This window comes from Ambystoma mexicanum, chromosome 10 (assembly GCF_040938575.1).
Source record: "Ambystoma mexicanum isolate Mex_15411 chromosome 10, UKY_AmexF1_1, whole genome shotgun sequence".
Taxonomy (NCBI): domain Eukaryota; kingdom Metazoa; phylum Chordata; class Amphibia; order Caudata; family Ambystomatidae; genus Ambystoma; species Ambystoma mexicanum.
Window position 1 is genome coordinate 644,617,988 of NC_090932.1, and position 25,855 is coordinate 644,643,842.

Below are 25,855 nucleotides of genomic sequence, written 5' to 3' on the forward strand. Positions count from 1 at the left end.
ACACTTGAGTTGCCCCAAGCCACAACATAAAGGCACACATTACAATGTGTTCGATACTCAAAACGTAACATAGCAATGAACAAAACATTAGGGTGTTCCCCTGTAAAGCATGAATTTCAATGTAAGCATTATGGCACAAACAAAGGGACTGTCCCTTGTTTGAAACACGAGACTCCTGGCCCGTTGGGCACACTGAAGCGACAAACAAACATGGCAACTCATTACATATAGATGTGCCCCTTTTCTGATGTTTGCAGCAACACTCTGACATTACATGTAATTGCAGGAAGGGAAGTAGCAATAGTGTTCCTGGTCAGCGTATACTGTGTCCTCATAATTCTCCTAACCAATAATTGCGGTTTGTAACACAGGGCGAAAGAGATTTCTCAAGATGAGTTCATCAACAAGTAAACCATTTGCGTATTCTAGCACGCGCATGTAATGTAATTTGAAAAGAAAGAGCAGCGTGAATGCGAAAATGCCTCAAATCAAGCAAAGAGGTTATTCACTTATCTTATGGTCCGGGTGCCTCACAAGGACACCCGGACCCTGAAGAATGACACCAAGAATGGATTATGGCCCCCTCGTAAATCACTGCCGTAGACCAGGCTCTCGTTACAGCATGTGCACCAGCCGCTCCTGCTCACCGCTGCAGCCCGGGATAGTGTGAAACAGACCTTAGGCGTCCCACAGCTCAAACTCCTGGTTCGTCCAACACACGCCACCGTCGCCGCCCGTGCTGATAATCCATAATTATCTGCACCGGAGCACTGGCGGTTGACGGCTTAAGAAAGCCCACAATTACACAGCTACTCGCCGCGCGAAAACAGAAGACTACACACAGTCCACAGCATGCTGGGAAGTGTAGTTCTCACCAAATTCAGCACCGTTTCTTGTATATTGCGCGCCGTCCCTTGCCCCAAACCCTATTTCTGACAGGTTAATCGCTTCTTCAAGCATCGAGTTGGTGGTAGATCTCTTTCTTCTGCTGGGGCCTCCCTCTGGAACAGCCTCCCTGCCTCTTTGAAACTTGAGGAGAACCATCTCTGGTTCCGGAAGCACCTCAAGACCTTCCTCTTTGCTTCTGCTTTCTCTCCTCCTCTCCCCTGCTGATCTCCTGGCTGAATCTGAAACTGCACTGATCTCGGGCCAAGCCCCCCAACTAGTTCCACACCTGCACTGCCCCCCTGGCAACCCTGCACTTGGGGACTGTTTCTGTATCCCTACAGTCCCTACTAGCACTTGACAGTTGATGTCTGCACTTGCACTTGCCACCAGCTGGCTGCACTTCTTTTTATTGTCTTATTTATTTTACTGCTATCCTATGTATCACACTGCCCCCTCGCCTTCCCCCTGGACTCGCCCCCTCTCCCCTGCATTTGTACGGTCTCAATGTCACCTGGCCTAGTAGGATCGATGTCTCTGTCCTCCCTCGGTTTCCCCTCCCTTGCCTCGTCGCACCTTGAAACACTTATATAGGCGCGTTAGAAATGCCTTACCATATCATATCATCTTGTCCTTTCTGAAGACAATTTAGGGATTATACACGCAGCTAAGAACCCCTTGAAAGGAATCCAGTGCAAGAGAAAGTATGTCACTAACTAATTCAATTAACTAAGTCTATTGACCAGGGGCTGAATTAGTTGAAGCGCACTCTTGATCAAGTGCTATCATTAATTTTTCATCTGGCAGACTCGGGTGCAGGTAGATTTTGTCACACTTACCTAGCAGCAAGAGGAGTGTTCACATCAACGTCCAGTAGCTTCATACCTGCCGTTGCTTCGAGGGAACGTGGTGAGGATCTTCACAGACAACACCACCACCATGTTCTACATCCAGAAACAGGGCGGGACGCGCTCCTCGGCGCTCTCCCTAGAAGCCCAGACCCTATGGCACTGGGCCATTCTTCAGGACATGTTCCCCGTCCCATTTCACCTAGCAGGCACCAAGAACACCATTGCATACTTGCTAAACAGGGAGCTGCATTCCTGCCACGAATGGGAACTTTGTCAGGATCAAGTATCCCTTCTCTTCCGTGAGTGGGGTGAACCCCAGATCGATCTATTCGCAAGAGCGGCCAACTCCAAGTGACAGAGTTTCGCCAGCAGGTTCCTCAGCTGAGGAGCCTGGGGATGCCTTCTCGTTCTGGAGGGAGGGTCTCTTCCCGTACCGTTTCCCTCCGATCCCGCTCCTTTTATGTGTGATCAACACACTCCGACAGTGTCATTGCAGGATGATACTCAGTGCTTGGGCATGGCCTCGACAGATCTGGCACCCGGACCTACTCCGTCTGTTAGTGGCCCCGTCCATCTGGCTGCCTCCACTTCCCGATCTTCTCGCCAGGGAAGGCGAGCAATAGTGCACCAGAACCTTGCGTCGCTTAGCCTCATGGCCAGGCTCCTGAAACACTAGAGTTTGGGCATCGCGATCCCCTTCGGTTTCGCCGTCTTTCCTCTCTACTTCAGCTGCCGTCTCAAAACTGCTGTTTCCTTGTGTGCTTTGCTTCGCTCCGCCTTTTATCTGTGTGGGGAAGTGTAAAGGAAGTCAGGTGTGTTTGATGGTCAGTATTTGGCTGACCTCGCCTGACCATTGTATTGGGACATAGCAGGTTTACTGCTCTGGTTTTAGTCTGTTTTCTCTCATAGCAGCTGTCCGGGAGATAGTGTTTGTGTGGTAAAAGGGGGGGGGGTGGCGGTAGAGTTCCTAAATATCCTACCTTGTAGGATGGGGTAAAGGTGTTGCAAGGAGGGGTATACCCCATCTCGTCATCCGGTGTCCCACTCCCCGAAGACCCGTCACTCAGGTGATCCTCCTGCATTTGTCTACCCCCAGGAACTGGATCCAGAAGCGATGTCTGTGTCCTGGCCACCTGGATGACAGATTCCCAGGGACTAGTTGGTGAGACACCTTCTGGTTTCTCACAGTGAGAATTACAGGAGCGGAGAATCTGTCCACGAACATAGGGACAAAATGTATCTTGGAGGTAATCAGCCCCCTGGCGATAGAATGCCCGGTTAACCAGACACAAGGATTTGAATTTAATCCTCTGGGCCACTTTTACGAAGGACTTTGAGTAGGACGTGACCCATCTTGCAAACCGCACTAACCTGAGGGGCCATTCAGAGTGACAAAGAGAGAAGACCCCTAGATTCTTAACCACTGTCACTGGAATGGGGAGATCACCCAGGGCAAGTGGCCAAAAAGAAGGTTTCCACAGAGCTGAATTAGCATGAGAACCCACCACCAAGAACTCTGTCTTGTTCCCATTCAGCTTAAGCCAGTTCCCATTCATCCACGACCGCCAAGCACTCATGCAAGTGAAACAACACCTCAGCTTGGTCTAGATCTAACCAAATCAAAATCTGGGTGTCATCAGCATAGGAGTAACATCGAAAGCTGCGGGAGTGGATGAGGTGAACCAGCGGCTGAACATAGATCTAACATCTAACAGTATCATGGCTCCCACTCCACCCCGGTCAACCAGCATGGCCAGATCATCAACTACAGACACCAGGACACCCTCCATTCCCCGCCCCGGATGGAAGCCTGACTGAAAGGGGTCAAAGAAGCCAAACATTTCAAGAAAAGAGGACAGAAGGGGAGATTCTAATAATTTATTGAAAAAAGGGAGACGATAAATAGGGCGGAAAATAGCCAAAACTGAAGCATCCAGTGACAGCTTTTTAAGGAGTGGGAAAGCAATAGCCTGTTTAAGCTCTATAGGGATTGAGCCTGACTGACAGGCAAGATTGACTGCCTCTGTGACCCATGACATCATACCAGGCTTAATGACCTTAAGGGTAGCCAGAGGAACAGGATCAGAAGGAGCAGCAGACTTAAGTTGGTTAACAGCTCGTGAAACCTCCTCTGTAGAAAACTCAGGAAACTAGTACCAAGAGTGAGAGATGGTACCCACTTCCTGTACAGGAGATATGTTAATAGTGCTCTGACCGCTAGAGTAGTTACTCTTCCGAATGTCAGAAACTTTAGTAATGAAAAAGTCAGAAAGTGAGTTACAGAAAGTTTGAGTAGATAAAACTCCAGATGATAGACTAGTGATAGAGGAGAGCAACTTAACCACCGAAAATAGCTCTATAGGCTGATTCAGGGCCTGCTCTACCTTACGAGTGAAGAAGCTCTGTTTGGCAGCCCCGATACCCAGATGATAATCTCTGGTAAACTGCCAGAAGAAACTCTTCTCAGTGGGGCCATACAAACTACTCCACTTGCGCTCCGCCTGTCTGAGTTCCAAGCGTGCTTCTTTGAGTTCATCTGTAAACCAGGGTTCTGGGAGAAGTCTACGAAACTGAGTACGTTTTAGTGGAGCAACCTGGTTAGCCACAGAGGTTAATATCTGTGAACGAAAGGACAAGTTAACCATCGGAGTGTTCCTACATCTGTCACTAATCATAGACAGCCTCAGCTTATGATCCACTGGGCGACAATTGCATCTCAGAGTGGCCACTGATGATGATTTAGCTAGTGCTACCGGTCTCTGCACTAAAAATTCTACTGGGGAGTGGTCCGACCACAGCACCTGCCTTAATGGCTAGACACGGATACTAGAGTCAGATGAGAAGATAAGGTCCAAAATCCCACCCTGCACATGAGCTGTCTCCTTTACAGACTGATGGAGACCTAAATCCACCAATGATTCATAAAATAATGCCACTGGTGGACAGTGCGTAAGAATCAGTAATGCCCCTTGGGGTTTTGTGCCAGGATCAATAATGCCTTGCTGGACAGTATGTAAGATCAGTAATAACTTGCAGGATATTGTGCCAGGATCAATCATGCCTTACTGGACAGTGGGTGAGATCAGTTATTCCTCCTCCTACTCAATGGTAACTGTTCTGCTTCACCACTCCAACTGGGGACCACCACTTTCACCTGCACCCCCAATGGATGCCCCCGCTGCATGATCTTCCTTAATGGTCTCCGGTATGCTGCATTAGCGGTCTGGCATCTATTCTTGCTGTGGGCAGCTTGGAGGCGGGCACCCACCGCAGATGGTGGAAAGAGGAGGGCAGTCTGCCTTGTTAGGCCGCCGTGTGTCCAGCAGGGCCCAACAGAAGAGAGCCTCTGACACTGCTTGGCCGAGGACCTGGAGTCCATTACGGCTGTCGTTGGTGGGACCCGATAAGGGTGTGATGCCTCCCGTGGGCACGCTCCCTGCTACCTTCAGTGCTACGCTGGGCCGACGCTGCGGGGAAACGCTCCGTGCTCACCAGTTCTAGGATGAGGGCTCCAGGGAGCCACAGCAGTTAGCCCCGAGAAGGTCCCAGCTAGGTTTTAGGGGGAGGGATGCGTACCTCCCAGGCAGAGCCTCCAGGCCGCTTCTCGATGTTTCCGCCCGCAATCTTGTGAGCACTAGCCGTCGCCTTCTTACAGCGTGATCTCTGCTGTCCGGGAGCCAAATCAGATCAAATTTGAGGGGCTACTTCAGGGTCTCCGACCACGTTACTGCAAGTCTGGGGTCAAATCGGCTACATTTAAGGGGGTTAGGGGCCCATGGGAATGCCCATGAACAGTGGGGCATACCGAGGCAGCATCTGTCTCCCACCTCAGCTGGCCACGCCCCCTTTTAAGTTGTTTGTTTACTAGAAACAAATGGTAAGGTATAAAAAATTAATTACATCTTCCTTTCTCTTAAGCCACCGCCTTATGTACTGTGTAAGTGCTGTTGAACATTTTCTGTGTTCAACCTTGAAGTGATATTATGTACTTGCATAATCTAGTTCACCAAGGACATACCTACTTTTGTTATATAACTAATGCCCGAAGAAATCATTTTACAAGGTGTATAATGTGTTCTAATAAACATTACTTAAAGTAAAATCGATTGCTCTTCACTTTTTCCTTGCCTACACACATATAAGTATATTCTTTCCTAATTAAAGTTAATCCAATCTTTCCAATTCTTTTAAATATACCTACAAGTACTTTTAAATGTTTAGTTAGCAAATACTTTGTACTCCACACAACCTTACTTTGATGTTTTCTTCTGCTTCATCCCTTAATCTCTGACATCAATGAATTTAAGAATTGGTGCTTAGTTTTCCCCTATTTTTGTATTGCGAGAGATAACAATTATTTATCTCTCTAAGCAAGCTATATCATAGTCACCCTAGGCCTCAAAATGTGCAGTTGCCACTAGCCTTTAGCTTGTGATAATTGACTCTTTGCCGAAGGAAATTACATGCTGTGTGTATACGGGCAATTGCGGGGCAAGTGAATTTCTTCTGCCTGCATTATTAGTCTTTTCTCTGTTACATTGCCTTCTGCCTTATCATCTCATTATCTGTCAACATTTACTATTATTGATTAATAAAGTAATTTTTTTCTTGCACAGATTTTACATCAGTGAGTTGCACAATCTCACCAGAAATCAAGAAAAGAATTGTACACTTTGAATGCCAGCCTCAGACTAGTGCCAGCCTATCTCAAGAGACTATCTCATCGTCAAAGGAAAAAACTCCCCCATATAAGAAGAGAAAATATACTAAGAAAGTAAAATGCATTCTATCTGAAAATAAAGGCCCACAGCTAAAGATGAAGTCTTCAACAAAGCAACAGTTGACAGACTATCGTAAGTTTACCTTAAGTACTTGCATCATTTCCAAAGAGCGAGTGTATAACATAATACAACAAGGACACAAATTAACTGTAAAACTGGAGCCATATACTTATTTAATATATCAGGCTCTTGAACTTCCTAACTAGAGATCTCTGTGCAACTGTACTTGTTATTAATGTATTTGCCTTTGACATCTGGCCTGTAGAAAATTGTCAGAACTTCACTTTTTGTTAAAGAACATGTTAAGAAATAGGAAATTGTTGTAAAAAATGTCTCTTTGTGACAAAAATATCAATTTATATTCGAATGAATTTCTTTGCATCAAAAGCTAAAATGTTTTTTAAGAAATATGAATCCATGTATGATAAAATGAAAGCCCTTCCATGGAGCTGTCCCATGTGAGAATGTTTCAATCTGTGTATGATAATTGGTATAGCGCGAGGATTGATGTGGAGGGGATCATAGACTAAATTCACCTGTTTGTAATCGGGAGATGACGTGCCTCGGACCGACCCTACTTTATGCTATTCCAACGCTTTTTGTGTCATGGTGGAGTATGTGATACTGCTGTGTGTACCTCCATCGTAATGCTCCCATGTTGGACCCCTGCCACAACTTCACTATGGGAAACGCTGCAGGCATGGTCCTGCTCCCACTTGAAAGCAATGTAACAGAGTCCCTGATAACAATCCTCTGCCACAGCCCTGGGAAGTGGTGAGGTTGTCTGGGGGATCCCCCATTTACCGTCTCTGGGTGCAGCATCATGATGAGGGTGGTGGCACATAACGCCATGTCCATCCCAGCCACCACGCATAGGCAAGGCATTTAGTCTCTGCTAAACAACTAAATATGCAAATCTGGAGACGGTCTCCAGAAGTAGAGCCTGAGCATCCCCATCTCATTGGTCAGGGAGATAAAAAATAAAATGGATACTTTACTAATTTTAGTGTCAACGGTATTAGTATTGTTTTAATGTACCAGGGAGTCCCATCCTTCCCATTCTGATAACGGGGAAATATTCAGAGCTTCTGAATGTATGAAAAATATCAATGTTGGAGAACAAAAGTAACAAGTAAGAACCAAACTACTAACTGTCTTAGCATCTGGAGTCCACTCATTTGACAATGTAAGACAGGGACTAAAACTATTCTGAACATCACAATCAGGCTTCTAACTTAACTCACGCTAAAGACAAGGCATGCACACTAATCTTATTCTACCTCCTAGCTGAGTTTGACACCAAAGATATCAGGAATGGAAGGCATGGCCCTTGTCTGATTTGCTTCCACAGTCACTGAGTTGACCCGAGTTCCCACTCTTCCGATCCACCAACAACATTTGTGGAGTAGATCAAGTATCTGTCCATTTGTCTATCTTCTTCTGTATCAACCTGTCCTCCTTGCTCTGGTCATTGACCCTCACAGTCTTGATGACACCAAAATTCCCCTTAGGTCTGATGAGTGATCTGGGGACCATTATGAAAATGTATACTGCCTGATATTGTTGAATTGCCAGTTCCTACATAGTCATAAAACAGAGTACTACTATGTCCCACTCCCTTTCCTCTGTACTTATGAGGTTGTCTGTTCCACTGGGCCAGAACCGGCACACATGCGCAAGAAACCTTTCCTCCAAATTTGAATTCGGGGCAGAGGTATGTGCGCTCATGGGGCATGATCCAGCACTCCTGACCCCCACCCCTCCACTGGCACGGACGTGGTCCAACTCACAGCTGCTCTCCTCCTTTCTTCCTCTGTACATTATTCTTTTGCAGGGCTCCCTCCATTTACTCCTCTGTTTTTGTCTAGTGTAAAAGTGTTTTCTCAGTCTGTAGGTCGTGCACAAAGCAATACTCAGCGCAGGACTTTTGCTCTCTCTGTTTGGAGCCTAGCCTTCGCTGGGACAAATGTGTGGCCTGCAACGGCTTTCCCATCTGGCCGTGAAAAAACGACTAGGATGCTTAGAGGAGATCTTCCCAGCTGTCCCACCAGACCACCTCCATCGCTTCTTATAATCGCTAGGGGAATAGGTAAAAGTACATGATTTTTTTTCCAGTCTCTCCCAGCCTGAACACTTTTCTCTGGGGAAGTCACAACCATTAGTGATACTTCGGGTCCTCCAACGGCTCACACCGGTTTACTGGGGGAATCTATGAGGTCTCCAAATCTTCCTCCAAGGTGACTTGCACTGGTGCTCTCACCAAATTCCTGTCAGGCCTCATACCGCCCATGAGGGTGAGGGCTCTTCAGAAGCTTTGATTGAGACTTCTACTAGTAATCATTACCCCGAAGACCCTGTGCCTTCAACCAGAGCACACCACAAGGTTTCTACTGCCTTTGGTGGGTCTTTGCCTGAGGGCTTGGCCAAGCCTACAGCGAGGAGCCTGGGAAGCATAAACAACCACCAAAGCTCTTACGTGCAGCACAGGCCATGGCTAAGCAATGGTGGCCCCCATTGAGGCGAAGCCTGGTGCCATCTTGAGAATGACAGATTCATTGTCTATCCTGTTTTCCTACTGGACACTGGGGATTCACCACAGGAAGTGGCTCATTGGCAGACACTCTTAGCGGAGGTTCCGGTCCCCTAAGGTATCCAGGGGATCTGTTGCTACAGTGTGGTGTGATCTTCTCTATCACGCTGTTGTGGTCTGTGTAATACCCATAAATCTCAGGCCCAACACGGGTTCACAGACCCGTGGTTTGCTCACCTGAGACAGACATACTGGTACCTGGCTCAGACATCATCTGGGACTGCTGCCCCTTTGACTTCTTGGACTCCAGTTTCAGCAACTACATCACAAGCAGCTGCGGAGACCATTATTTTGACTGGTTCCAAACAATAATGAGGTTGTTAACCATGACCTCACATTTCAGAGGTTGATTAAAGAACTAATGCTGCAACCTTCTTCAACTGCTCCAGTGGGACCTCCTCTGCCACCACCTCCTCTGCCACCTCCTGCTCTATTCTCACAGTCAGTATCGGTAGTTGAGTGAATTCCTTTGCATAGACTGCATCAAGAGACTCCACAGTCGACAGAATCTCCGGCACTCCTTGGGAATGCCAATGAGCTTCCAGGCTCTAGACCTATTACAGAGAACCTTTCACAGGAACCTCAGGAGAGTGAGGACAATATTCCCTCCTCGACTCGAGCTTTTCATGAGCGGGTGGGCGGTGTGACTTAATATTGAATCATAAATCATTTTTATTGGGAATCATGAAATTTTATGTATGCAACTAAGTTTTACATTTTAAGTATATATGAAATGTTTATGCAAACTAAACACATTATAAATAATACATATTTGAGCCTAATCAACCTGGTTGAACCTCCAGTTGAAATAGGAGTGTGGGCAGGAGTTATGGGTCTGAAAAATTGAGGTGCTGACAATGGGCCATACCTATGGACTCTACATATGGTCTCTGTGCTCTCTCCCTTCTCTTCCTCTCCCATTAATGGTGGCACCTGGTGGGAGGCCCTCCTGGACCCCTTCTACTCCTCTAAGGTCATCATTAATGTTTACTTGAATGGTACCGTCTTGGTCCAAGACCCTCAAGCCAACCTTCTCCTCTTTGATAGACGATTCCCGTGCGTCATCAATTTCCTTTCTTCTCCTGCTGTCCCCTCTCTCCCCCCACGGCTTCCTCGCCTCCCCCTGCTGTCTCCTCCTTGGGTACCTTGCCCTCTCCTCCTTCCTCTTCTGCCCCCCCTCGGGCTGCCTCTCCGCCTCCCCAGGGCGTACCTCTGATTTGTACCCCTCTCTGGAAGTCTTTCAAGAACGGCAACCTTCTCCATATTGCCACTCTAAACTCTCGCTCAGCTGTCAAACACTCCTGTGACAACTGCCGCCTCCTTGAGGAACTTGACCTCGATGTCCTTGGTCTTACCGAGACATGGTTCACGGCCAGCTCTGTCACGAGCTTTGACACTCTTCTCCCTGATGGCTACAAGATCCTCTCCATGCCCAGATCCAACCGTTCCGGAGGGGGTGTAGCCGTGATCTTCCCTGAGTGGATTCCTGCCTCTGTCATTCCTACGCAGGCCTACTGCTCTCTCGACTGCCTCGTCTGCAGGCTCTCTCTCTCTCCTGGCCACTCCCTTACTGTGGCTACAATCTATCAGCCACCTGGTCAGGTCTCCTCCTTCCTCTCTGAGTGGGCGGATCTCTTCTCTTCCCTCCTGGTATCAACCACTCAACTCCTCCTTCTTGGAGACTTCAACATCCACCTGGATCCTTCCTATCCTTCCACTGAACTCTTTTGTGACCTTTGCGACTCTCTCTCACTCTCTATTCTCCCGTCTGGCCCGACTCACTCTTCAGGTCAAACTTTGGATGTTCGGGTCCCTTCAGACCTTCCCCTTTTGACCTCTCTCACCACTCCTCTCTCTTGGAGTGACAACTTTCTCCTTTCCTCCCATCTCACCCTCTCTACGCCTCAGGCCAAGCCAACCCCAGCACTGCCACCTACCTTCTCGGTTATCCGACCCATGAAGCATGTGTCAGTTGAGGCTTTTGCCGCCACTATCTCGCCCCCCCCTCTTGGCTGACTCACACCCTGACACAGCCCTTTCCATGCTCCACTCTGCTATATCCGATACTCTTGATGTTAATGCCCCTGTCATGGGTGTCCGCTTGAAGCCCAAAGCCAAGTGCAACTCTTGGTACGACTCAGACCTCATCACCCTTAAACGCAAGTGCAGGGTGGCTGAGAGGAAATGGCGTGCTTCTGGTACATCCTCTGACAAACTGGCCTGCCGCCTGCTCCAAAGGCAATACCGGCTCTCTGTCTGCACCAAAAAGAGAGCCCACATCCAAGGCCACGTATCTGCGGCATCTAACATCTCAGCCAAATTCTTTAAAATCTGAAAGGAGCTGGCCAATCCTGCTGTAGTCTCTACCTCTCCTGTCCCTTCCCAGGCTCTCTGCACGGCTCTAGCTTCTCATTTCATCTCTAAAACTCAGTACATCCTGTCCTCTCTCTCTCTTCCTCTCCTCCTCCTCCTCTACTCCCTGCTCTTACTCTGGCCCTTCTTCAGCCCGCTCTCCTCCCTCTTTCTCTCTTCTCCCCAGACAAGGTTTCCAGACAAGTCTGATCTATGAAAGTCTCATCAAAACAGGTTCACTCCTGTTCCTCCAAAACCATCAAGGACCACATTGACACCCTGGCTTCTGCTCTGGCTGAATTCTGCAACCATTCCTTCGCCTTTGTAGTCTTCCCCTCCCCCCGAAGCACTCCCTTGTGCACCCTCTTCTTAAGAAACCCTCTGCCGACCCTTCCTCCCTGGCTAACTATCGTCCAATCTCCATCACTCCTTTGCTGGGCAAACTCCTGGAAAAGCTCGCCATCTCCCAGCTTAATCTTCACTCTGAATCTGTTGGTTGTCTCCATGACCATCAGTCTGGCTTCAGAGCTGCCAGAAGCACGGAAACTGCTCTCCTGAACATCCATGAAGATATGCTCTCCAACCTCGATTTCAACACCCCCTGTGTCCTCATCTTACTTGATCCATTTTCTGCCTTTGACACGGTTAACCATGCCATCCTGCTTAACCGTCTCCGTGATAACCTGGGTATCACTGATCAGGCCCTGGCTTGGCTTTCCTCCTTCCTCTCCGATCGACCCTCCCAGGTGCAACTTGGGTCCTTCCTCTCCTCTATCTCTATTTCTACCTGGGGTGTTCCCCAGGGGTCTAACCTCTCTCCCTGGCTGTTCAACCAATACCTGGCACTTCTTGCCCACCGCATTGCTGCTCTCTGTCTCAACTTCCAGTGCAATCCGGATGACACTCAGCTCATTTTCAGGCTCCCTTCAGCCACCTCTTCTCCCTTTCTCATCTCTGACTGTCTGTTTGCTATCCAGGAGTGGTGTGCTGCCAATGAGCTCTGCCTTAATGCCAGTAAGACCGAGATTCTCCTCATCGGCACACCTGCTCCCTCCTTTCCTGTCACTCTCTGGCCGGCCTCTCTTGGCCCTCTTCCTGTTTCCGTCTGTGAGGCTAAAAACCTCAGTGTCATCTTCGACTCCACACTTTCCTTCTCCCCTCACATCTCTGACATCTCTAAGAAGTCTCACTACCAGCTGCACCTCCTCATAGGTATTCTTCCTTTCCTCTCCTTCCCCTCACTGTCTCCAGAGCTCTGGTTCTCTCTAGGCTGGACTACTGTAACAGCCTCTTTCTAAATCTACCTACCTTTACTCTCTGCCCTCTGCAACTCATCCAAAACAGGACTGCGAGATGTGTCCTTGGCCTCAAGCCCAGGGACCGTATCTCTCCAGGACTGAAATCTCTGCACTGGCTCCCTGTGGCGGCGAGGATTAAGTTCTATACCCTCTGCATTGTCCACAAGGCCTTCTGGGGCCTGGGACCTCAATACCTTCACTTCTCTCTTCCTAAATACCTTCCCTCTCGAGCTCTTCGCTCATCCGCCTCCAACTCCCTCAGGGTTATGTAAAAACTAGTAAAGGGATAACAGGGGCCTCGACCCCCTCTCCCGAACCACAGAAGCCAAATAGATCGACCCTTCCACTGTGGTTGGCACGGGCGCCTGGATATAACAACACAGGGAACGATGTGGCAGCCAATGGGGGGAAGACGGAGTTAGGGAAAGGGTGTGGAATGACAAATTGAAGGTGGGGATGACATAACATGCAGATGCATAACAATCATTACTATGAATAACCAATGCTCCTAAACCTGTACCATTAATACTGTAGACCAAACCTGACCTCCAAAACCAAAGCGGGCCTCTACCCCTTAAATCCTACTAAGGGGCGTATTTCTAACGAACATAGCATACACTTGAGTTGCCCCAAGCCACAACATAAAGGCACACATTACAATGTGTTAGATACTCAAAACGTAACATAGCACTGAACAAAACATTAGGGTGTTCCCCTGTAAAGCATGAATTTCAATGTAAGCATTATGGCACAAACAAAGGGACTGTCCCTTGTTTTAAACACGAGACTCATGGCCCGTTGGGCACACTGAAGCGACAAACAAACATGGCAACTCATTACATATAGATGTGCCCCTTTTCTGATGTTTGCAGCAACACTCTGACATTACATGTAATTGCAGGAAGGGAAGTAGCAATAGTGTTCCTGGTCAGCGTATACTGTGTCCTCATAATTCTCCTAACCAATAATTGCGGTTTGTAACACAGGGCGAAAGAGATTTCTAAAGAGGAGTTCATCAACAAGTAAACCATTTGCGTATTCCAGCACGCGCATGCAATGTAATTTGAAAAGAAAGAGCAGCGTGAATGCGAAAATGCCTCAAATCAAGCAAAGAGGTTATTCACTTATCTTATGGTCCGGGTGCCTCACAATGACACCCGGACCCTGAAGAATGACACCAAGAATGGATTATGGCCCCCTCGTAAATCACTGCCGTGGACCAGGCTCTCGTTACAGCATGTGCACCAGCCGCTCCTGCTCACCGCTGCAGCCCGGGATACTGTGAAACAGACCTTAGGCGTCCCACAGCTCAAACTCCTGGTTCGTCCAACACACGCCACCGTCGCCGCCCGTGCTGATAATCCATAATTATCTGCACCGGAGCACTGGTGGTTGACGGCTTAAGAAAGCCCACAATTACACAGCTACTCGCCGCGCGAAAACAGAAGACTACACACAGTCCACAGCATGCTGGGAAGTGTAGTTTTCACCAAATTCAGCACCGTTTCTTGTATATTGCGCGCCGTCCCTTGCCCCAAACCCTATTTCTGACAGGTTAATCGCTTCTTCAAGCATCGAGTTGGTGGTAGATCTCTTTCTTCTGCTGGGGCCTCCCTCTGGAACAGCCTCCCTGCCTCTTTGAAACTTGAGGAGAACCATCTCTGGTTTCGGAAGCACCTCAAGACCTTCCTCTTTGCTTCTGCTTTCTCTCCTCCTCTCCCCTGCTGATCTCCTGGCTGAATCTGAAACTGCACTGATCTCGGGCCAAGTCCCCCCAGCTAGTTCCACACCTGCACTGCCCCCCTGGCAACCCTGCACTTGGGGACTGTTTCTGTATCCCTACAGTCCCTACTAGCACTTGACAGTTGATGTCTGCACTTGCACTTGCCACCAGCTGGCTGCACTTCTTTTTATTGTCTTATTTATTTTACTGCTATCCTATGTATCGCACTGCCCCCTCGCCTTCCCCCTGGACTCGCCCCCTCTCCCCTGCATTTGTACGGTCTCAATGTCACCTGGCCTAGTAGGATCGATGTCTCTGTCCTCCCTCGGTTTCCCCTCCCTTGCCTCCTCGCACCTTGAAACACTTATATAGGCGCGTTAGAAATGCCTTACCATATCATATCATCTTGTCCTTTCTGAACACAATTTAGGGATTATACAGGCAGCTAAGAACCCCTTGAAAGGAATCCAGTGCAAGAGAAAGCATGTCACTAACTAATTCAATTAACTAAGTCTATTGACCAGGTGCTGAATTAGTTGAAGCGCACTCTTGATCAAGTGCTATCATTAATTTTTCATCTGGCAGACTCAGGGGTGCAGGTAGATTTTGTCACACTTACCTAGCAGCAAGAGGAGTGTTCACATCAACGTCCAGTAGCTTCATACCTGCCGTTGCTTCGAGGGAACGTGGTGAGGATCTTCACAGACAACACCACCACCATGTTCTACATCCAGAAACAGGGCGGGACGCGCTCCTCGGCGCTCTCCCTAGAAGCCCAGACCCTATGGCACTGGGCCATTCTTCAGGACATGTTCCTCGTCCCATTTCACCTAGCAGGCACCAAGAACACCATTGCATACTTGCTAAGCAGGGAGCTGCATTCCTGCCACGAATGGGAACTTTGTCAGGATCAAGTATCCCTTCTCTTCCGTGAGTGGGGTGAACCCCAGATCGATCTATTTGCAAGAGCGGCCAACTCCAAGTGACAGAGTTTCGCCAGCAGGTTCCTCAGCTGAGGAGCCTGGGGGATGCCTTCTCGTTCTGGAGGGAGGGTCTCTTCCCGTACCCTTTCCCTCCGATCCCGCTCCTTTCATGTGTGATCAACACACTCCGACAGTGTCATTGCAGGATGATACTCAGTGCTTGGGCATGGCCTCGACAGATCTGGCACCCGGACCTACTCCGTCTGTTAGTGGCCCCGTCCATCTGGCTGCCTCCACTTCCCGATCTTCTCGCCACGGAAGGCGAGCAATAGTGCACCACAACCCTGCATCGCTTAGCCTCATGGCCAGGCTCCTGAAACACTAGAGTTTGGGCATCGCGATCCCCTTCGGTTTCGCCGTCTTTCCTCTCTACTTCAGCTGCCGTCTCAAAACTGCTGTTTCCTTGTGTGCTTTGCTTCGCTCCGCCTTTTATCTATGTGGGGAAGTGTAATGGAAGTCAGGTGTGTTTGATTGTCAGTATTTGGCTGACCTCGCCTGACCATTGTATTGGGACATAGCAGGTATACTGCTCTGGTTTTAGTCTGTTTTCTCTCATAGCAGGCTGTCCGGGAGATAGTGTTTGTGTGGTAAAAGGGGGGGGGGGTGGCGGTAGAGTTCCTAAATATCCTACCTTGTAGGATGGGGTAAGGGTGTTGCAAGGAGGGGTATACCCCATCTCGTCATCCGGTGTCCCACTCCCCGAAGACCCGTCACTCAGGTGATCCTCCTGCACTTGTCTACCCCCAGGAACTGGATCCAGAAGCGATGTCTGTGTCCTGGCCACCTGGATGACAGATTCCCAGGGACTAGTTGGTGAGACACCTTCTGGTTTCTCACAGTGAGAATTACAGGAGCGGAGAATCTGTCCACGAACATAGGGACAAAATGTATCTTGGAGGTAATCAGCCCCCTGGCGATAGAATGCCCGGTGAACCAGACACAAGGATTTGAATTTAATCCTCTGGGCCACTTTTACGAAGGACTTTGAGTAGGACGTGACCCATCTTGCAAACCGCACTAACCTGAGGGGCCATTCAGAGTGACGAAGAGAGAAGACCCCTAGATTCTTAACCACTGTCACTGGAATGGGGAGATCACCCAGGGCAAGTGGCCAAAAAGAAGGTTTCCACAGAGCTGAATTAGCATGAGAACCAACCACCAAGAACTCTGTCTTGTTCCCATTCAGCTTAAGCCAGTTCCCATTCATTCACGACCGCCAAGCACTTATGCAAGTGAAACAACACCTCAGCTTGGTCTAGATCTAACCAAATCAAAATCTGGGTGTCATCAGCATAGGAGTAACATCGAAAGCTGCGGGAGTGGATGAGGTGAACCAGCGGCTGAACATAGATCTAACATCTAACAGTATCATGGCTCCCACTCCACCCCGGTCAACCAGCATGGCCAGATCATCGACTACAGACACCAGGACACCCTCCATTCCCCGCCCCGGATGGAAGCTTGACTGAAAGGGGTCAAAGAAGCCAAACATTTCAAGAAAACAGGACAGAAGGGGAGATTCTAATAATTTATTGAAAAAAGGGAGACGATAAATAGGGCGGAAAATAGCCAAAGCTGAAGCATCCAGTGACAGCTTTTTAAGGAGTGGGAAAGCAATAGCCTGTTTAAGCTCTATAGGGATTGAGCCTGACTGACAGGCAAGATTGACTGCCTCTGTGACCCATGACATCATACCAGGCTTAATGACCTTAAGGGTAGCCAGAGGAACAGGATCAGAAGGAGCAGCAGACTTAAGTTGGTTAACAGCTTGTGAAACCTCCTCTGTAGAAAACTCAGGAAACTAGTACCAAGAGTGAGAGATGGTACCCACTTCCTGTACAGGAGATATGTTAATAGTGCTCTGACCACTAGAGTAGTTACTCTTCCGAATGTCAGAAACTTTAGTAATGAAAAAGTCAGAAAGTGAGTTACAGAAAGTTTGAGTAGATAAAACTCCAGATGATAGACTAGTGATAGAGGAGAGCAACTTAACCACCGAAAATAGCTCTATAGGCTGATTCAGGGCCTGCTCTACCTTACGAGTGAAGAAGCTCTGTTTGGCAGCCCCGATACCCAGATGATAATCTCTGGTAAGCTGCCAGAAGAAACTCTTCTCCGTGGGGCCATACAAACTACTCCACTTGCGCTCCGCCTGTCTGAGTTCCAAGCGTGCTTCTTTGAGTTCATCTGTAAACCAGGGTTCTGGGAGAAGTCTACGAAACTGAGTACGTTTTAGTGGAGCAACCTGGTTAGCCACAGAGGTTAATATCTGTGAACGAAAGGACAAGTTAACCATCGGAGTGTTCCTACATCTGTCACTAATCATAGACAGCCTCAGCTTATGATCCACTGGGCGACAATTGCATCTCAGAGTGGCCACTGATGATGATTTAGCTAGTGCTACCGGTCTCTGCACTAAAAATTCTACTGGGGAGTGGTCCGACCACAGCACCTGCCTTAATGGCTAGACACGGATACTAGAGTCAGATGAGAAGATAAGGTCCAAAATCCCACCCTGCACATGAGCTGTCTCCTTTACAGACTGATGGAGACCTAAATCCACCAATGATTCATAAAATAATGCCACTGGTGGACAGTGCGTAAGAATCAGTAATGCCCCTTGGGGTTTTGTGCCAGGATCAATAATGCCTTGCTGGACAGTATGTAAGATCAGTAATAACTTGCAGGATATTGTGCCAGGATCATTCATGCCTTACTGGACAGTGGGTGAGATCAGTTATTCCTCCTCCTACTCAATGGTAACTGTTCTGCTTCACCACTCCAACTGGGGACCACCACTTTCACCTGCACCCCCAATGGATGCCCCCGCTGCATGATCTTCCTTAATGGTCTCCGGTATGCTGCATTAGCGGTCTGGCATCTATTCTTGCTGTGGGCAGCTTGGAGGCGGGCACCCACCGCAGATGGTGGAAAGAGGAGGGCAGTCTGCCTTGTTAGGCCGCCGTGTGTCCAGCAGGGCCCAACAAAAGAGAGCCTCTGACACTGCTTGGCCGAGGACCTGGAGTCCATTACGGCTGTCGTTGGTGGGACCCGATAAGGGTGTGATGCCTCCCGTGGGCACGCTCCCTGCTACCTTCAGTGCTACGCTGGGCCGACGCTGCGGGGAAACGCTCCGTGCTCACCAGTTCTAGGATGAGGGCTCCAGGGAGCCACAGCAGTTAGCCCCGAGAAGGTCCCAGCTAGGTTTTAGGGGGAGGGATGCGTACCTCCCAGGCAGAGCCCCCAGGCCGCTTCTCGATGTTTCCGCCCGCAATCTTGTGAGCACTAGCCGTCGCCTTCTTACAGCGTGATCTCTGCTGTCCGGGAGCCAAATCAGATCAAATTTGAGGGGCTACTTCAGGGGTCTCCGACCACGTTACTGCAAGTCTGGGGTCAAATCGGCTACATTTAAGGGGGTTAGGGGCCCATGGGAATGCCCATGAGCAGTGGGGCATACCGAGGCAGCATCTGTCTCCCACCTCAGCTGGCCACGCCCCCTTTTAAGTTGTTTGTTTACTAGAAACAAATGGTAAGGTATAAAAAATTAATTACATCTTCCTTTCTCTTAAGCCAACCCCTTATGTACTGTGTAAGTGCTGTTGAACATTTTCTGTGTTCAACCTTGAAGTGATATTATGTACTTGCATAATCTAGTTCACCAAGGACATACCTACTTTTGTTATATAACTAATGCCCGAAGAAATCATTTTACAAGGTGTATAATGTGTTCTAATAAACATTACTTAAAGTAAAATCGATTGCTCTTTGCTTTTTCCTTGCCTACACACATATAAGTATATTCTTTCCTAATTAAAGTTAATCCAATCTTTCCAATTCTTTTAAATATACCTACAAGTACTTTCAAATGTTTAGTTAGCAAATACTTTGTACTCCACACAACCTTACTTTGATGTTTTCTTCTGCTTCATCCCTTAATCTCTGACATCAATGAATTTAAGAATTGGTGCTTAGTTTTCCCCTATTTTTGTATTGCGAGAGATAACAATTATTTATCTCTCTAAGCAAGCTATATCATAATCACCCTAGGCCTCAAAATGTGCAGTTGCCACTAGCCTTTAGCTTGTGATAATTGACTCTTTGCCGAAGGAAATTACATGCTGTGTGTATACGGGCAATTGCGGGGCAAGTGAATTTCTTCTGCCTGCATTATTAGTCTTTTCTCTGTTACATTGCCTTCTGCCTTATCATCTCATTATCTGTCAACATTTACTATTATTGATTAATAAAGTAATTTTTTTCTTGCACAGATTTTACATCAGTGAGTTGCACAATCTCACCAGAAATCGAGAAAAGAATTGTACACTTTGAATGCCAGCCTCAGACTAGTGCCAGCCTATCTCAAGAGACTATCTCATCTTCAAAGGAAAAAACTCCCCCATATAAGAAGAGAAAATATACTAAGAAAGTAAAATGCATTCTATCTGAAAATAAAGGCCCACAGCTAAAGATGAAGTCTTCAACAAAGCAACAGTTGACAGACTATCGTAAGTTTACCTTAAGTACTTGCATCATTTCCAAAGAGCGAGTGTATAACATAATACAACAAGGACACAAATTAACTGTAAAACTGGAGCCATATACTTATTTAATATATCAGGCTCTTGAACTTCCTAACTAGAGATCTCTGTGCAACTGTACTTGTTATTAATGTATTTGCCTTTGACATCTGGCCTGTAGAAAATTGTCAGAACTTCACTTTTTGTTAAAGAACATGTTAAGAAATAGGAAATTGTTGTAAAAAATGTCTCTTTGTGACAAAAATATCAATTTATATTCGAATGAATTTCTTTGCATCAAAAGCTAAAATGTTTTTTAGAAATATGAATCCATGTATGATAAAATGAAAGCCCTTCCATGGAGCTGTCCCATGTGAGAATGTTTCACTCTGTGTATGATAATTGGTATAGCGCGAGGATTGATGTGGAGGGGATCATAGACTGAATTCACCTGTTTGTAATCGGGAGATGACGTGCCTCGGACCGACCCTACTTTATGCTATTCCAACGCTTTTTGTGTCATGGTGGAGTATGTGATACTGCTGTGTGTACCTCCATCGTAATGCTCCCATGTTGGACCCCTGCCACAACTTCACTATGGGAAACGCTGCAGGCATGGTCCTGCTCCCACTTGAAAGCAATGTAACAGAGTCCCTGATAACAATCCTCTGCCACAGCCCTGGGAAGTGGTGAGGTTGTCTGGGGGATCCCCCATTTACCGTCTCTGGGTGCATCATCATGATGAGGGTGGTGGCACATAACGCCATGTCCATCCCAGCCACCACGCATAGGCAAGGCATTTAGTCTCTGCTAAAAAACTAAATATGCAAATCTGGAGACGGTCTCCAGAAGTAGAGCCTGAGCATCCCCATCTCATTGGTCAGGGAGATAAAAAATAAAATGGACACTTTACTAATTTTAGTGTCAACGGTATTAGTATTGTTTTAATGTACCAGGGAGTCCCATCCTTCCCATTCTGATAACGGGGAAATATTCAGAGCTTCTGAATGTATGAAAAATATCAATGTTGGAGAACAAAAGTAACAAGTAAGAACCAAACTACTAACTGTCTTAGCATCTGGAGTCCACTGATTTGACAATGTAAGACAGGGACTAAAACTATTCTGAACATCACAAACAGGCTTCTAACTTAACTCACGCTAAAGACAAGGCATGCACACTAATCTTATTCTACCTCCTAGCTGAGTTTGACACCAAAGATATCAGGAATGGAAGGCATGGCCCTTGTCTGATTTGCTTCCACAGTCACTGAGTTGACCCGAGTTCCCACTCTTCCGATCCACCAACAACATTTGTGGAGTAGATCAAGTATCTGTCCTTTTGTCTATCTTCTTCTGTATCTACCTGTCCTCCTTGCTCTGGTCATTGACCCTCACAGTCTTGATGGCACCAAAATTCCCCTTAGGTCTGATGAGTGATCTGGGGACCATTATGAAAATGTAAACTGCCTGATATTGTTGAATTGCCAGTTCCTACATAGTCATAAAACAGAGTACTACTATGTCCCACTCCCTTTCCTCTGTACTTATGAGGTTGTCTGTTCCACTGGGCCAGAACCGGCACACGTGCGCAAGAAACCTTTCCTCCAAATTTGAATTCGGGGCAGAGGTATGTGCACTCATGGGGCATGATCCAGCACTCCTGACCCCCACCCCTCCACTGGCACGGACGTGGTCCAACTCACAGCTGCTCTCCTCCGTTCTTCCTCTGTACATTATTCTTTTGCAGGGCTCCCTCCATTTACTCCTCTGTTTTTGTCTAGTGTAAAAGTGTTTTCTCAGTCTGTAGGTCGTGCACAAAGCAATACTCAGCGCAGGACTTTTGCTCTCTCTGTTTGGAGCCTAGCCTTCGCTGGGACAAATGTGTGGCCTGCAACGGCTTTCCCATCTGGCCGTGAAAAAACGACTAGGATGCTTAGAGGAGATCTTCCCAGCTGTCCCACCAGACCACCTCCATCGCTTCTTATAATCGCTAGGGGAATAGGTAAAAGTACATGATTTTTTTTCCAGTCTCTCCCAGCCTGAACACTTTTCTCTGGGGAAGTCACAACCATTAGTGATACTTCGGGTCCTCCAACGGCTCACACCGGTTTACTGGGGGAATCTATGAGGTCTCCAAATCTTCCTCCAAGGTGACTTGCACTGGTGCTCTCACCAAATTCCTGTCAGGCCTCATACCGCCCATGAGGGTGAGGGCTCTTCAGAAGGTTTGATTGAGACTTCTACTGGTAACCATTACCCCGAAGACCCTGTGCCTTCAACCAGAGCACACCACAAGGTTTCTACTGCCTTTGGTGGGTCTTTGCCTGAGGGCTTGGCCAAGCCTACAGCGAGGAGCCTGGGAAGCATAAACAACCACCAAAGCTCTTACGTGCAGCACAGGCCATGGCTAAGCAATGGTGGCCCCCATTGAGGCGAAGCCTGGTGCCATCTTGAGAATGACAGATTCATTGTCTACCCTGTTTTCCTACTGGACACTGGGGATTCACCACAGGAAGTGGCTCATTGGCAGACACTCTTAGCGGAGGTTCCGGTCCCCTAAGGTATCCAGGGGATCTGTTGCTACAGTGTGGTGTGATCTTCTCAATCCACGCTGTTGTGGTCTGTGTAATACCCATAAATCTCAGGCCCACCACGGGTTCACAGACCCGTGGTCTGCTCACCTGAGACAGACATATTGGTACCTAGCTCAGACATCCTTCTGGACTGCTGCCCCTTTGACTTCTTGGACTCCAGTTTCAGCAACTACACCACAAGCAGCTGCGGAGAACATTATTTTGACTGGTTCCAAACAATAATGAGGTTGTTAACCATGACCTCACATTTCAGAGGTTGATTAAAGAACTAATGCTGCAACCTTCTTGAACTGCTCCAGTGGGACCTCCTATCTCTGCCGCCTCCTGCTCTGTTTTCTCTGTCAATATCGGTAGTTGAGTGAATTCCTTTGCATATGCCACATCAAGAGACTCCACAGCTAACAGAATCTCCGGCACTCGTTGGGAATGACAGCGAGCTTCCAGGCTCTAGACCTATTACAGAGAACCTTGCACGGGAACCTCAGGAGAGTGAGGACAATATTCCCTCCTCCTTCAAGCTGTTTATGAGCGGGTGGGCGGTGTGACTGAATATTGAATAATGAATCATTTTATTGGGAAATCATGAAATTTTATATATGCAACTACGTTTTACATTTTTATTTTTTTTTATTTCAATTTTATTGGTTTTGTAAAAGTTTGACAATCAATTACATTCAAATTCCATCACTGAGTCGGAAGAAAAAGAATGTTCACAGCAAATAACATTTTCATATAAAGCGTGTAAAGTCTCTTGGAATCAGATAATTAACCAATAACGTCAACAAAACCCACTTTCTTTACTCCGCCCCCCTCCCCCTTCACATGTCACCGTCCGGGGATTGAAAACAAGTTTAAACATTGCCAAAGAACCGCTAATATACTCATGACATAAGGCAAGTGTGCACAGCATAACCCAAACCTCTGGCATAGCAGACTCCATCAGCAATTGACTAAATTGACACAAAATTCAGCAGTGTTTTGTACACATTCTTTTCACATGACATATGTGGCACTAAATTCTGACCATGCATTCTCAACATTGGTACGATCTCCATGTAAGGCTGCAGTCAGGCTTTCCATTCTGTAAATGCTCAGAGCAACACCCAGCCATTCAGTCTTGCTAGGGGGTGTGGCTCTTTTCCATACCATAGTTAGACAGGCTCGTGCAGCCATCAACAGACCTAGCACCATTTTGGGTGCTTTCATGATCGTGTCCTCCGTTTCAACCAAGCCAAACAAAATCAGCAGTGGTTGTTTCTCTCTTTTGTCATCATCTAGGTCTCAAGAACCTCTGACCAGTAGGCTTGGACCACTGCACATCCCCACCACATATGCCAATAATCAGCCCGCTTCCCCCAGCCCCTCCAGCAGTATGGGCTTACTCCTTGATACATTTTGGCAAGCCGGATTGGGTCGTATTGCCATTTATACATTAACTTGATAGCATGTAGTTTATACTGACAATTTATAGATGATTTCGCCGTCCGTCTGCATATTTAAAGCCATAACTTCTGTGAAATTTGCCTGCCCATATCCGATTGCCATCTGCTTTTGAGTGTCAGGGAGGATGTAATATCGACCTCAACCAATGCCAGGTACATTGCACTTATGAAACCTCTGGAGCCCGTGCATGTGTCAAGAATTCTCTCAAATGGGGTAAGGTCCCTCTGCAATTGTTCTTTCCATATTGGCCTTGTCAATACCCTTTTGAGTCTCATGTACAGAAAAACCGAGAGTGGGCCTATGCCAAGCGCCTCCTGAAGCTCCTGAATGGTTATAAAAGAGCCATTTCTCCATAGTTGACCTGCCCTTTCTAGCCCCGCCTGGTACCAGGTCTCAAAGCTTCCTGGTTCCGGGATTGCATCTCGGATCCCCGGGGACCATAGGTGACCCAGAGGAGAGGGCCATGTCGTAACTCCAACCATTTTCTTGCCTGGCTTCCATATTGCCCATATTGTACCTAGAATGGGTTCAGATTTGATGCTATTACGTATTTGGGACCCAGGAACCCATAGCCATTCACCCAAAATAAAGGGACGAGGTGATGGTTATCCAGGGCTAACCACTGTGGTTCTGACTGCTGCCTGACATGTGGAACGAGGACCCGGAGTTGGGCCACCCTATAATATGTTTCGATGTCCGGTAGGCCTACCCCTGCATTATCTTTTCGAAGCTGGAGCAAGGATCTCGGAATTGTAGGCTTTTGGCCGTGCCACAGGAAGGCTAATAGCAATTTTCTCGTGTCCGTAAAGTATTCTGGGGGCATTTTGATGGGAAGCATTTGGAACAAATATAGTATCTTAGGGAGGATCACCATTTTTATGGCATTTAGACGGCCCAGCCAAGAGATGGTGAGCTTGGACCATCTTTGAATATCTTTTTGAAGGGCAAGTGACAATGGTGGGAAATTGGCTTCATATAGGGATCCTAGGTCGTGAGTGACATTAATACCCAAGTATCGGACCGTGGTGAGACTGACTTTTACTCCTAGGGGGGCAAAGCGTTCGACCTCAGAGTCTCTACTTTTGTCAATTGGGAGGACAGATTTCGCAGTGTTAATTTTCAGACTGGCCAACTGACCATATTCTTCAATTATGCCGAGCGCGGCCGGCACCGAATCTAAGGGATCAGTTAAGTGTAGTAAGATATCATCGGCATATAGGCCCAGTTTGTATTCTCAATCACCTACTGTGATACCTTTAACTCTGCTATCGTGTCTCAATTTTTGGGCTAACGGTTCAAGGGACATTCCAAATAATATCGCTGACAGTGGGCAGCCCTGCCTCGTCCCCCTTTCCAGGGGAAACCATCGTGAATAACCTCCGTTCACCACTACTGATGTGTTGTGGGGGAGGCATACAGCGCTTTGATGGCACAGCGGAGTTTTGGCCCTAATCCGTTCGAAACCAATACCTTTTCCAGAAAATCCCATGACACCCTATCAAAAGCCTTCTCGGCATCTAACAAAAGTGATGGGTCCCCTCCCATTCCCTGTGCCTCATGGAGTAAGTGAAGGGTTTTTCTCATAGTGTTCGCGCCCTGTCTCCCAAGAATGAAGCCAACTTCGTCAGAATGTATTAGCCTAGGGAGGTGCGTTTCAAGCCGAGCCACAATGACTCTGGCATATATCTTAGCGTCGATATTGAGGAGAGAAATGGGGCGATAGGAGCTGCAGTATTTAGGATCTCTACCCTCCTTCGGAATGACTGCAAGGAGGGCTTGAGAGAAGGATGGAGGAGCTTGACCCGTGTCGAAGATGTGGTTGAACAGGGATGCAAG

The 25,855-nt window shown here is 47.6% G+C and overlaps 1 protein-coding gene across 4 annotated transcripts in view; it reads left to right on the forward strand.

The window, feature by feature from the left end:
* The window catches only part of LOC138491614 (nuclear body protein SP140-like), a 3,009,150-nt gene that overhangs the window by 915,825 nt on the left and 2,067,470 nt on the right, over window positions 1-25,855 (forward strand). For all 4 annotated transcript variants that reach the window (XM_069618235.1, XM_069618234.1, XM_069618232.1 and 1 more), the window contains 2 exons: window positions 6,353-6,589; window positions 19,732-19,968. In XM_069618235.1, coding sequence (XP_069474336.1) covers window positions 6,353-6,589; window positions 19,732-19,968 — 474 coding nt within the window. The remainder of the gene's footprint in view (window positions 1-6,352; window positions 6,590-19,731; window positions 19,969-25,855) is intronic.